Source organism: Notamacropus eugenii, chromosome 5, assembly GCF_028372415.1.
Source record: "Notamacropus eugenii isolate mMacEug1 chromosome 5, mMacEug1.pri_v2, whole genome shotgun sequence".
Lineage (NCBI taxonomy): Eukaryota > Metazoa > Chordata > Mammalia > Diprotodontia > Macropodidae > Notamacropus > Notamacropus eugenii.
Genome location: NC_092876.1, coordinates 341,581,677 through 341,595,474, shown reverse-complemented (window position 1 = coordinate 341,595,474; position 13,798 = coordinate 341,581,677). Strand labels below are relative to the sequence as shown.

At 37.5% G+C, this 13,798-nt stretch overlaps 1 protein-coding gene across 1 annotated transcript in view; it reads left to right on the top strand.

The window, feature by feature from the left end:
- Window positions 1–13,798, top strand: part of SLC49A4 (solute carrier family 49 member 4) — a 141,904-nt gene that overhangs the window by 67,366 nt on the left and 60,740 nt on the right. Inside the window, exons 5-6 of the mRNA XM_072613790.1 lie at window positions 1,508–1,616; window positions 7,780–7,847. Coding sequence (XP_072469891.1) covers window positions 1,508–1,616; window positions 7,780–7,847 — 177 coding nt within the window. The remainder of the gene's footprint in view (window positions 1–1,507; window positions 1,617–7,779; window positions 7,848–13,798) is intronic.

Sequence of the window (13,798 nt, the reverse complement as noted above, 5' to 3'; positions counted from 1 at the left end):
TGGCCCAGAGTTAACTAGCATGTGGCTTTCAAGGCTAGGAGCAAATCTCATCAGCATCACCTTCAGAGGCTGACTGACCTTTTCAGGATGTGGATTTTAACAGAAATAAGAAGAGAAAGGGTGGGTCACAATAATTAGTTATTAATATAATAGTATAATATTAATTTCTCTCACATTTAAGTTCAAGGACAAGAAGAGGTATTCAAAAATAGGTTATCACACACCAAGAAAATTAAGTAGATGATATATAGACCTCCTGAATAGAAATAGAGTTGTTGGTACCTTTTATTTTCTTAAAAAAACAAATATTTTTATAATACTATGGTGGAAATTGATGAGAAAATAAATTGATATTCAGAATTTCACTTTGTAGTTAGAAATGTATCTCATTTGTTCTCTGTATAAGGGCATACTTATATTTTATACAGTTGTAATTATAAAGATCCCTGAGTCTGATAATGGCTCTGTAAAACTCCTGTTAGTACAGGTCTTGCTCTCATGCCACACTGTTGGCATGGAGGTGTTCCTGGATTCTTGAGGCTATGCCAATTGAGCACAAGCTGTTGCCCATGCTACCTCTTGTAGAAGCTCAGAGTATGCATCTGGAAACCCACTGCAAGTCCTTTCTTGGAGGACTGATCTATTTTCAGAGAGGATCAATACCAGGTTGGCCAGAAGGTGATGAAGTTTTCACCTATAGCCTTTCAGAACTAACTTTGATAGTGGTTGCTATCTATCTTGATTGAGGTACTACCCATGTAGATGATGTAGTTACAGTTCTTAGAATTATATATAACTAGAAAATTAAACATGCATTTGTCTGAACATTCCATTTTATTTTCTATCTTGTACTCAATAAAAAAAATCTAAATTTTAGAGTTGACAGAGATCTTAGGAATCATCTCAGTCTTCATTTAACAGAGGAAAAGTAGTAAAGCAACATCTCATAAAAACATAATATCTCATAAGAAAAGAGCTTGCTTTTTTTTTTTAACTAGCCAAATTTTTTCTATTTCTAACTCTGGTTATTTGCTTTTTCCAAACTCTTGGTATTTTTTATAAGCATTGGATCTTAGATCTATGACTGGAATGGACCTTAGAAGCCTTCCAGTCCACCTTCTTATTTTACAGATGAAGAAACTAAGACCCAGGGAAGAATTGACTTGTACCTTAGATTCTTGGGCAGCTAGGTGGTGCAATGGACAGAGTGCCAGGCCTGGAGTCAGGAAGACTCATCTTCATAACTTCAAATGAGGCCTCATGTACTTCCTAGCTATGTGGCCCTGGGCAAGTCACTTAACCCTTTTTGCCTCAGTTTTCTCATTTGTAAAATGATTTGGAGAAAGAAGTGGCATATCACTCTAGTATCTTTGGCAAGAACAGCCCTAATGGAATCATGAACAATAAGGCATGGCTGAAATGATCAAAAAACAAATCATTGATTCTGAACTCCAGGTTTTATTTTTTGCATTTATAATAACATGTAACTTTTATGTGTGTTTTACAGCAATTTGAGGTTTCTGATGATAGCATTAGCCTATGCCATACCTTTAGGTGTATTTGCCGGCTGGTCTGGAGTTCTGGATTTAATTTTAACACCAGTTCATGTCAGCCAAGTAAGTATTTTTCTTTCTTAGATTTTAGAGGTATTTAAAACTATAAAGATTTGCAATATTAATAGTATTCTAACTAAAATAACAAGTAACTTGTCCACTACTGCCGTACTGTCATTTGAAAAAACAAAAAACCTTATACATGCTGAGAACTTCATATAGAGAATTTATGCAACAACAACATAAAAACATTTTGAGATGTATTTGATTCCTTTGGTTAAAGTAACAACTACTTGTTTCTTGGTTCTTTGGGTAATAATAAAGATACTTACAGTTTGTTGGGTTTTTTTTTTTTTTTTTAGGAAAAGAAGCTAGTTCATTTATTTATTTAGTTGATTCTTTTCCCCACCCTCGTTTTCAATAGATGATTCTCACCCCAGGTTTTATGGAGTTGTACTTTGGGAGAATTAACCTGGCCAACTGACATAGATGGTGGAAATAAGGAAATCCATTATACTCTCATATTCTGTTAAGAAGGACCTGAACCAAAGTAGTGGTAGCAAAAAAAAAAAAAATTAAAGGAGAGCACAGGTGAAACAGACATTGTAAAGGAACCTTGTTTTTACAGGGTTTAATGAAAAAATATAAGAAGTGAGGGAATGGTAGGAATCTGAGGTTTCTAACAAGGGTGACTGGGAAAATTATGGTACTGTTGAACAGAAAAACGGTAAATTAGAAAAAATACTTTTTTTGGTTGGATATGAGAAGATATATTGAGGTAGTAAATAATCCCTTGCATTTTTATAGTACTTTACAGTTTTTCAATATTAATATACCCTATACTTTTTATCCTTCTAACAACCCTATAGGGTAGGGTTTATTAACAAAGTATTATTATTACTATTTTGAAGATGAAAAAACAGTCAGAAGTTAGATCACTTTTCCAGGACCCCAATAGCTAGTAAGTCAAACCTAGATTTTCTGATTTTCTCATTGTATGCTTAAAACTTTTTCTTTCTTAAAAAATGAAAAATCCATTTTTTTCTTCTTCTCTACATTAAAAAAAGAAGAAAAGAAAAAACAAATCCTCATAATAAATACATACATAGTCAAACAGAACAAATTCTTATGTTGGCCATGTCCAAAAAATACATCTTATTCTGCCTCCCGAGCCTATCACCTCTCTCTCAGAAGTAGACAGCATCTTTTTTTTAAAATTAATTTATTTGTTTTCAGTTTTCTGCAATCACTTCCATACTTCTTAGATTTTCTTCCCCTCCCTCTCCTCTCCTTCCCTGAGACAGCATGCAGTCTTATATGGGTTCTACACATACATTCTTACTAATTATTAACCACATTTTCACATTAGTCATGTTACATAGAAGAATTAAAATGAATGGGGAAAAACCATGAGAAAAAACAAAACATAACACAAGAGAAAATATTCTGCTTCATTCTGCATTCTGATTCTATAGCCAGTTCTTTCTCTGGATGTGGATAGCATTTTGCCTCAAGTCCTTTGGGAATGTTTTAGGACCTTGCATTGCTGTGAAGGGCTAAGTCTATTCGAAACAGTCCTCATACACTGTGGCTATTACTGTGTGCAGTGTTCTCCTGGTTCTGCTCCTTTCACTCAGCATCAGTTCATGTAAGTCCTTGCAGGCCTCTCTGAAGTCCTCCTGTTCATCATTTCTTAGAGCACAATACTATTCCATTACATTCATATACCATAACTTGTTCAGTCATTCCCCAATTGATGGACATTCCCCTCGATTTCCAGTTCTGGACTACCAGAAAGAGAACTGCTATAAATATTTTTGTACATGTGGGACTTTTTTTCTAAAACATACACAGAACTGAGTCAAATTTATAAGAATGCAAGTCACTCCCCAATTCATAAATGGTCAAAGGATATGAACAGGCAGTTTTCAGAGGAAGAAATTAAAGCTATCTATAGTCATATGAAAAAAATGCTCTGAATCACTATTGATTAGAAAGATGCAAATCAAAACAACTCTGAGATACCACCTCATACCTATCAAACTGGCTAACATGACAGAACAGGAAGATGATAAATGTTGGAGAAGATGTGGGAGAGCTGGAACACTAATTCATTGTTGGTGGAGCTGTGAGCTGATCCAAGCATGCTGGAGAGCAATTTGGAACTATGGCCAAAGGGCTACAAAAATGTGCATGCCCTTTGACCCAGCAATAGCGCTTCTAGGGCTGTGTCCCAAAGAGATCATAAAAATGGGAAAGAGACAGCATCTTTTATTATTGCTCCTTTTGATCTGTGGCTTGTCATTGGGTTGATCAGAATTCTTAAGTTTTTGAATATTATTGTTACTCTATAAATTGTTCTACTGGTACTGCTCACTTTATTCTTCACTATTTCATACAGATCTTCCCAGGTTTCACCAAAAGCTTCCTTTTTATAATTTCTTATGGCACAGTAGTATTACATCACATTCATACACCATTAATTTGTTCAGCCATTCCAAAACATCAGTTGCTCATGGGTAGGCCGTGCTAATATAATAAAAATGACAATTCTACCTAAATTAATTTACTTATTTAGTGCCATACCAATTAAACTATCAGATATTTATTTTCTAGAGCTGGATAAAATAATATCAAAATTCATTTGGAAGAACAAAAGGTCCAGAATATTAAAGAGACTAATGAAAAGAAATGCTTGGGAAGCTGGCCTAGCGCTATCAGACCTCAAATTGTACTATAAAGCAGCAATTATCAAAACCACTTGGTATTGGCTAAGAAACAGAGAGGTAGACAAATGGAATAGACTTGTCACTCAAGACACAGTAGGCAAGGAATATAGCAACCTCCTGTTTGATAAACCCAAGGACCCCAGCTTCTGGGATAAGAACTCACTGTTTGACAAAAATTGCTGGGAAAACTGGATAACAATGTGGCGGAAATTAGGCATAGACCCATGCCTGACACCGTATACAAGAATAAAGTCCAAATGGGTACATGATTTAGGTATAAAGATTGATACCATGAATAAACTGGAGGAGCAAGGAATAGTGTATTTATCAGATTTATGGAGAAGGGAAGAATTTTTTACTAAAGGAAGAGATAGAAAGCATTATGAAATGCAAGATGGATAATTTTGATTACATTAAACTGAAAAGTTTTTGCACAGCCAAAGCCAATACAACCAAAATTCGGAGGGATGTAGTAAATTGGGAAAGAATTTTTACAGCTAAGCTCAGGGATAAAGGCCTCATTTCTAGAATATATAGAGAACTGACTCAAATGTATAACCATACAGGTTATTCCCCAATTGATAAATGGTCAAAAGGATATGAACAGGCAATTTTCAGAGGAAGAAATTAAAGATATCTATAATCATATGAAAAAATGCTCTAAATCACTATTGATTAGAGAGATGCAAATCAAAACAACTCTGAGGTACCACATCACACCTATAAGATTGACAGAACAAGAAAATGATAAATGCTGGAGAGGATGTGGGAGAGTTGGAACACTAATTCATTGTTGGTGGAGCTATGAGCTCATCCAAGCATTCTGGAGAACAATTTGGAACTATGCCCAAAGGGCTACAAAAATGTGCATACTCTTTGACCCAGCAATATCGCTACTAGGACTGTATCCCCAAGAGATCATAAAAATGGGAAAGGGTCCCACATGTACAAAAATATTTATAGCAGCATTCTTTGTAGTTGCCAAAAACTGGAAATCAAGGAGATGCCCATCAATTGGGGAATGGCTGAATAAATTATGGTATGTGAATGTAATGGAGTACTATTGTGCCATAAGAAATGATGAACAAGAAGAGTTCAGACAGGCCTGGAAGGACTTATATGATCTGATGCTGAGTGCAAGGAGCAGAACCAGGAGAACTTTGTGCACAGCAACGACCACAGTGTGTGAGAGTTTTTTCTGGTAGACTTGGAATTCCGTAATAACGCAAGAACTTATTAAAAAAAATAAAATCCCAGTGGTGGTTTTCTAAGGCAAAATGCCTTCCACACTCAGAGAAAGAAATATGGAAGTCATTCGCAAAATGTAGCAGATCATGTTTGTGTGTGTGTGTGTTTTTGTGTATCATGTTTTGATTTGTTATATGATTTCTTCCATTTATTTTAGTTTGACTACATAGCATGACTATAGTGAAAATGTACTCAATAGGAAAGTATATGTAGAACCTATACAGAACTGTATGCAGTCGTGGGGAGGGAGGGGAGTAGTGGGGGGTAGGTGTGGGGGGGATAAAATCTTAAATTTATGGCAGTGATTGTAAAACATTAAAAAAATAATAATAAAATTAAATTTTAAAAAATTTGTTCAGTCATTCCATAATTAATAGGTACCCCATTAGTTTCTAGTTCTTTGCTGCTGAATAAAAAAAGAGCTACTACAAATATTTTTACATTTGAGTCTTTTCCTCTTTTTTTGATTTCTTTGAACAGCCCCTACTGGGGACGCAGGGTTTGCAGAGTTTATTGACTTTTGGGAACCTAGCAAATTGCTTTCCAGAATGAATGTGCCAATTCACAACTCCTCCAATGGTACATTAATGAATGTCTGGTGCTTTTTTCCGTTCTTATGCTTTTCTGTGTTTTAAGTGAAAACATGGAAGTCTGGTAGAAATGCCCTGTAGGCTGTTGGAATTATGAGGTTAGAAGGGTGAGGGCAGAGACAGAGGTTTAAGGACATCCACAGAGAGGAATTGGACACCATAAGATTATAGAATGATACCTTCAGAACTGTAAGGGTCTTTAGGAGCCTTCTAATCCCAACCCTGCATACATTGGACAGATGAGGAAACTGAGGCCTGTAGAGATAAAGTGACTTGCTTAGGTGTAAGTGGTAGGTAATAGAAACAGGATGTGAATCCAGATTGTCTTGACTCCAAATCCATTGCTTCTTCCACTACACCAAATGGCCCTCAGTCTCTGAAGGAGAAAAGGAAGTAGAAAAAGGCCAAGGGCAACCTGACCTTGGATAAGTGCCTACGTTTTGTTGTTCTTGACTTTTTAATCCACTGGATATCTTTTTCTTATGTAGTTTTTTTTGTAAAATTGTGTTGATTTTTTTTTTTAAACACTAAAAACACCTCCCAATAATTCCCATCAGCACAGTGGCAGGAGTAAAGAAAAATGAAAACACTAACATCTGGGAAGCAGGAGGAGGAAGTACAATCTCATAAAGAAGACACTCAAGGATATGTCAGAGATGTGGAAAGAGAACCAGGATAGCAGAGGGTTATAGAAGCCAGTGAAAAAGAGTAACTAACAGGAAAAGAATCACTAATGGTGGTAAATATTACAGAGAAAACTCAAGTGGAAATGGGAAAGGGCACACTTAATTGAGTGATGAGGCAGAGCTGCTGGTGACCTCTGAGAAAATTGTTTCAATAGAGACTCGGGTCTGAAGCTGTATTACAACAGGCAGGTGAAGTTCTTGGTAAGGAAATGAAGGTCAATGAGTGTCAGAAAAGTTTAACTATGAAAGGGAGAAGGGAAAATAGAGTTTCTAGAAGAGCAAGATTGATTAAGACAACATTTTTTTATAGACCTCGTATTTGAAAGCCTTGACTCTACCATGAAGCGTTCCCAGATTACCACAGCCAATATATATGTACATTGTGCATTTATATTTACAATACATTTATAGTCAGAATTGTGTACTTTAATACTAAATTGTTACCTGGTCAAGTTGTATTTTAGTTCTTATCTAGTCATCTTATAAACTCCTTGAGGGATAGCAAAATTTGGTTCGTAGGAACTAAACTATTTATTTTGATTTGTTTGTTTTAAACATTCAGATAAAATGTTAGTCTGGACATTCCCACTAAGTTAAGATTGTGTGTAGATATGTCGTATTTTGAGCATGATTTCTTTGTTTTATCAATATCATTAGAGATATCCTGGTATGGTGACTATAGCTAGGAAAATGTATGTTCAAACCCTGCCTCTGACACTTACTGGCTGTGGCCTTAGGCAAGTCATTTAACCTTTGTGAACATCAAGCAACTCCCTACAATTTATTTTCTGAGTCATAAGTTACAGGTCCTTTATATATTCCTGTATTAAATCCTCTTTCCTTCTAGATTTTTATAATTATTTGCCAATTATCTACCAAGTTGTTGGCCACTGGGGATCTTTTTTCCATTTATTCTAAATAGTAGTGTAATAAACAACCCAATGCTAAATATTGTCTCTTTTTTTTTTATCAGGTAGATGCTGGCTGGATTGGATTTTGGTCTATAGTTGGAGGCTGCATTGTTGGAATAGCTATTGCAAGGTAAGAATAAATTATGCTTCACTTTAAAATTCTTATCTTCTTAAAGTAGACCTTGGATATATTTAGATTTGTTATTGATTTCTACTTCTTTACATCAAGGAAGATACAGATAAACATATATGTTCCAAGTTGTTTACAGCCTAATGCAGCATTATGGTTTTAATTTTTATTTTACAGCTCCTGCACTGTCCTTTGTAACTCTTTTCTTCCCATAAGCTAGAATTGAATGCTAAATCCCATAGGATGATGAATAATTGATAAACCGCCCATGGGATAAGACAGAGAAGAGGGTTGTGTTTTAGATTGGGGGGGGGGGGGGGAAGTGCAGAATTAGTACAGAAACAGAACTTTTTATAAAGGAAGCATCTTTTATTGATATGATGGTAAACCAAGAACACAGGTGTTTTTAGTGGTTCACAGCCAGCTAACAGAACGAGAGTTAAACTATCATAGCTAAGAGTAAAACACTAATCATCCAGTAATGAGTTCTTATTTTCCACTGAAATTGCTTTGAAAGGACAAGATAAAATCAGGAGAACCCTAATACCCTTAGACAGGCACTTTCCTAGACAGCTTTTACAGATTTCTGGCATTGTGTGTTATGTAGGAGATTGGGGCATGAAGTCTCAAGGTAGAACATGTAGAAAATGGCTGTCACATGGAAACCAAGGCAGGAAAGAACCACATAGTGGAGCTGCTTCTGGCTGGGCATGGGCCCAGAGAATCACAGGTATAGACTAGAAGAGTCTATATACAGTGCCTTCTCAGAGGTCAAAGACAAATAATTCTTAGCCAGCCCTGGATGGCTCCAAAAAAGGCCACCCTGGTGCTATTTTATGGCAAGAGTACAAAGGATCAGAAGATCTGTGAACTTTTGACTTTATAATGTCATAAGAAAACTATTAAAACTCAAAACTGTACTAAGACTTAGAAGAGCCTCTCTTGGAACAGAGAGGAGTAATTATTTTTGGGCCCAAAGAGATAGAGACTTGCTGGTTATCATTGCTAGTTAGTGACAAAGCTAGGGCTTGAACCCAGGTATCATTACTCTTAAGCCTGGGGGTTCTTTCCACTACACTAGTAGTTCCCAACCTCTTTGAGCTTCATGACCTCTTTTTCACATCAAAAAAAGTTTCACAGATTCCTCTTTATGGAAGCCAAGTGACAATTTTAGGATAACAGTGCTTGGTGTGCATATAGATTTGAGGACTCCATAGCTCTCAGTTTGGGGACTTAATGCACCATACTTCATTTTCAATGGATAAAAAGTGATTTTCCAGGTGGGCTCATTTGGCCTTATGCAAAAGAGGCACATCTGTAGGTAATTATATGCAGCACTCTGAATATAGGCTGAAATATAGACTTTGTAGCCATGATGAAACAAGTGTCATTTTTATATGCAGAAAGTGGCATAGAGGAGGTCTCCTGTAGACTTCATACAAGTTGATTTTAGTAATTAGCATCCCCAAAAGATCCTTGATGCTAAACTTGGGTAACAAAGTTTGAAGAAGTAAAGTGCAGTGAACTTTTTTTTTCTCTAATCAGGGACCACTGATTCACAAAAGTAAATATGAGGACCATGCAAACTGAACACCAAGTTGGGACAGATAATTAATATGTTATATGACAGAATCAGAATTCAAAATAAGCTAGAAATTCATAACCAAAAGGTAAAATTTAACAGGGATACCTTATATGTGCAGTATTTATATGTTATTTCCCTCATTAGAATGTGAGCTTCCTCAGGGCAGAGGCAGTGTTTTGGTCTTTCTTTGTTTTCCCATCAATTAATACAATGACTGGCACTTAGTAAGTCCTTAGTAAATGCTTGCTGGTTGACTGACTGATTCATGTAGATTCAAAAATCAGTTTCTAAGATAGATGAGATGACAGCAGTTAAATACTAAGGCTTTTAGTTGACTACAGGCTCAGTATGAGCCACTACCGTGATGCTTCTGCTAAAAGAACCGTATTTTTACCTGCATTATGTGAAGATCAGAGGAAGTACTGGTCCTGGTTCACTCTGTACCAGCCAGTCTGAAACTACAGTATTGTGTCTGGTTCTGGGCACTTTCTCTTTAAAAGGGACATTGAAAAACTGGAATGCATCTGGAGAAGGGTATCCGAGAAGGTGAGAGCTATGGAAGCTCTCATTGTCACGTTTGTCCTTCATTGCAGAAGAAGACCGTGCCATCAGAGAAATGATGACATGACTTATGCTTGACTTTGTTTCGAGTGAGGGAGGGCTGTCCGGGTCACCAGCCTCACTTCTCCTCCAGAGCCATCTGAATCCAGTGATCAGATATTCATCAGGATGACTGGAGATGACCCAGGATGCACTGAGAGAACTTGACCCCTTTAGGCCAAGGTCTATGCAAATACTTACTTAGGGTGACGTAATGCCCATTCTTTAAGGCTTGCTTAAGAAGTAGCCAGGGCATGGCCCCTTTAATGAAGCAAAGAAAAGAAAGACATCAGGCTGGGAGGGAAACATCAACAGTTACTATTGATAATCACTCTTAAACCAGGAGGGTCCAGAAGAGAGCCTCTAAGCGACATTTAGCTAAAAAAACCAAAAGACTCAATGGAGTTTTTGTAGCTGTCTTTAAGTAAAGGGCTGACATATGAAAGAGTGAGTAGATTAATTCTGGGTTACTTCAAAAGAAAGAACTATAGAGATTGGGAGGATGCAGATGTTAATACTGTATATGGAAGGAAATTCCCAACAATAAATAAAACAGGCAGACTTGTAGAGTGATGAGTTCCTTGTCATTGTGTCTGAGTAAATGCTGGCTTCCCATCTGTCAAGGATGTAGTAGAAGAAACTCTTGCATTGGGATCTCTTTTTACAGTCCATTTCAAGTTTTTGATTCTGTGATTTTGAAAACTTAACCAGGTTCTTTTTTTTAAAAGCAAGGAATTTTATGTTCTGCTTATCTTCCTTTTAAACTAGATCAGATATAAAATTTAAAATAGGATACATAAAAGTTTTCAGTAGATATAAGAGAAAAAATAAACTTTATGTCACAAGACTCTGAAACAAAGGTTCAGATCTTGCCTCTCACACTGGCTATGTGACTTTGGGTCAGTCATATAACTTCCTAATCAGTAGAATGAAGGGACTGACGCTTCCTAGTCTAGAGCTACCAGTACTTTCACTCTATTTTTAACCATTTACAAAAGAGTAATGTTGAAAAGAGAAGGGACAAAAAGACATGGATCTTACTAAAACTGCTTTAAAAAAAATAACTACAGGGGTCATAGCCAAGATGGTGGAGTAGGAAAGACGCATTTACATGAGCTCTTCCCCCACAGCCCATAAAATACCCATAAAGAAGGACTCTCAACAAATTCTAGAGTAGCACAAGCCACAGAACAACAGAGTGGAGAAGATTTCCAGCCTAGGGTGACCTGAAAGGCCTACGGGAAAGGTCTGTTGCACCGGATGCAGAGTGGAGCCCAGCCCAGCCTTGGCTGTGTGGCAGGACACCAGGAAGAGGACCCCAGCAGGTCTCAGGGCAGAACCCCAGTAGCAGTAGCAGTGGTTCACAGATCCCTTAACCCACAGGCACCAAAGGTCAGTGAGAGGGTTTTTTCAGCTGGCTAAGAAGGGTCTTCCCATAGTCCTGGCCTCAGGCAGTGGCAGCAGAGGTCTCATTGGGCAGCTCCCACAGCAGCCTGCATCTATTGTTGGATCATAAAACCCCTGGGGGAACTGAGCAGCTGATCCTTACCTCAGCCCTGTGTGGCAGCCCTGCCCCTACCTAATGCTCCTGGGGGAATTGAGCAGCTGATCATTATCTCACTGTGAATGGCAGCCCTGCCCCCAGGATTGAGCAACTTATCTGAATCTCAGCCCCCAGTCCTGGCTTGCTGGAACTGGAGGCCAGGTGGTTGTGGAGAGGAAACTCCTACTACTCACAGATTTTGGGCACAAAAGTTTCTGGTTGCTCTTAGACCAGTGTACAGGCTTGATTGTGTCACCTTGGAGGAACTGAGAGCTTTCAAATCCCCAGAGTATATTCTTGATAAAGGACCCAAAAGTCAAGTAACTGGTTGGGAAAATGCCCAAGAAAGGGAAAAAAATAAGACCATAGAAGGTTACTTTCTGGGTGAACAGATATCTTCTCCCATCCTTTCAGATGAGGAAGAACAATGCTCAGGGAAAGACATAAAAGTCAAGGCTTCTGTATCCCAAACATCCAAAATAAATACTCAGTGGTCTCAGGCTATGGAAGAGCTCAAAAAGGATTTTGAAAATCAAGTAAGAGAGGTGGAGGAAAAACTGGGAAGAGAACTGAGAGAGATGCAAGAAAAGCATGAAAAGCAGGTCAACACCTTGCTAAAGGAGACCCAAAAAAATGCTGAAGAAAATAATACCTTTAAAAATAGGCTAACTCAACTGGCAAAAGAGGTCCAAAAAGCCAATGAGAAGGCTTTAAAAAGCAGAATTAGCCAAATGGAAAAGGAAGTTCAAAAGCTCACTGAAGAAAATAGTTCTTTAAAAGGTAGAATGGAATAGATGGAGGCTAATGATCTTATGAGAAACCAAAAAATCACAAAACAAAACCAAAAGAATGAAAAAATGGAAGATAATGTGAAATATCTCATTGGAAAAACAACTGACCTGGAGAATAGATCCAGGAGAGACAGTTTAAAAATTATGGGACTACCTGAAAACTATGATCAAAAAAAGAGTCTAGACATCATCTTTCATTAAATTATCAAGGAAAGCTGCCCCAATATTCTAGAACCAGAGGGCAAAATAAATATTGAAAGAGTCCACCAATCACCTCTTGAAAGAGATCCAAAAAGAGAAACTCCTAGGAATATTGTAGCCAAATTTCAGAGTTCCCAGGTCAAGGAGAAAAATATTGAAAGCAGCTAGATAGGAACAATTAGGGTATTGTGGAAATACACTCAGGATAACACAAGATTTAGCAACTTCTACATTAAGGGATCAAAGGGAGTGGAATATGATATTCCAGAAGTCAAAGGAACTAGGACTAAAACCAAGAATCACCTACCTAGCAAAACTAAGTATAATACTTCAGGGGAAAAAATAATCATTCAGTGAAATAGAAGACTTTAAAGCATTCTTGATGAAAAGACCAGAGCTGAAAAGAAAATTTGACTTTCAAACACAAGAGTCAAGAGAAGCATGAAAAGGTAAACAGGAAAGAAAAATCATAAGGGACTTATTAAAGTTGAACTATTTACATTCCTACATGGAAAGACAGTATTTGTAACTCTTGAAACTTTTTTCAGTATCTGGGTAGTTGGTGGGATTACACACACACACACACACACGCACGCACGCACACACACACACACACAGCACAGGGTGAGTTGAATAGGAAGGGATCATATCTAAAAAAATGAAATTAAGGAGTGAGAGAGGAATAGATTCAGAGGAGAAAGGGAGAAATGGAATGGGGCAAATTATCTCTCATAAAAGAGGCAAGAAAGACTTTTCAATGGAGGGGAAGAGAGGAAAGGTGAGAGGGAAGATGTGAAGCTTCCTCTCATCACATTTGACTCAAGGAAGGAATAAAATGCACACTCATTTTGGTATGAAAACCAATCTTACAATACAGTAAAGTGGGGGGGGGGAGGTATAAGCACAGTAGAGGGGATGATGGGAGGAAGGAGCAATTAGAAGTCAGTACTCTTGGGGAGGGACAAGGTCAAAAGAGAAGAGAAGAAATGGGGGGCAGGATAGGATGGAGGGAAATATAGTTAGTCTTACACAACATGATTGTTACGAAATCATTTACAAAACTACACATATATAGCCTATGTTGAATTGCTTGCTTTCCCAATGGGGATGGGTGGGGAGGCAGGAAGGAGGAGAAGTTGGAACTCAAAGTTTTAGGAACAGCTGTTGAGTATGGTTCTTGCATACAACTGGGAAACAAGAAATATAGGTAATGGGGTATAGAAATTTATCT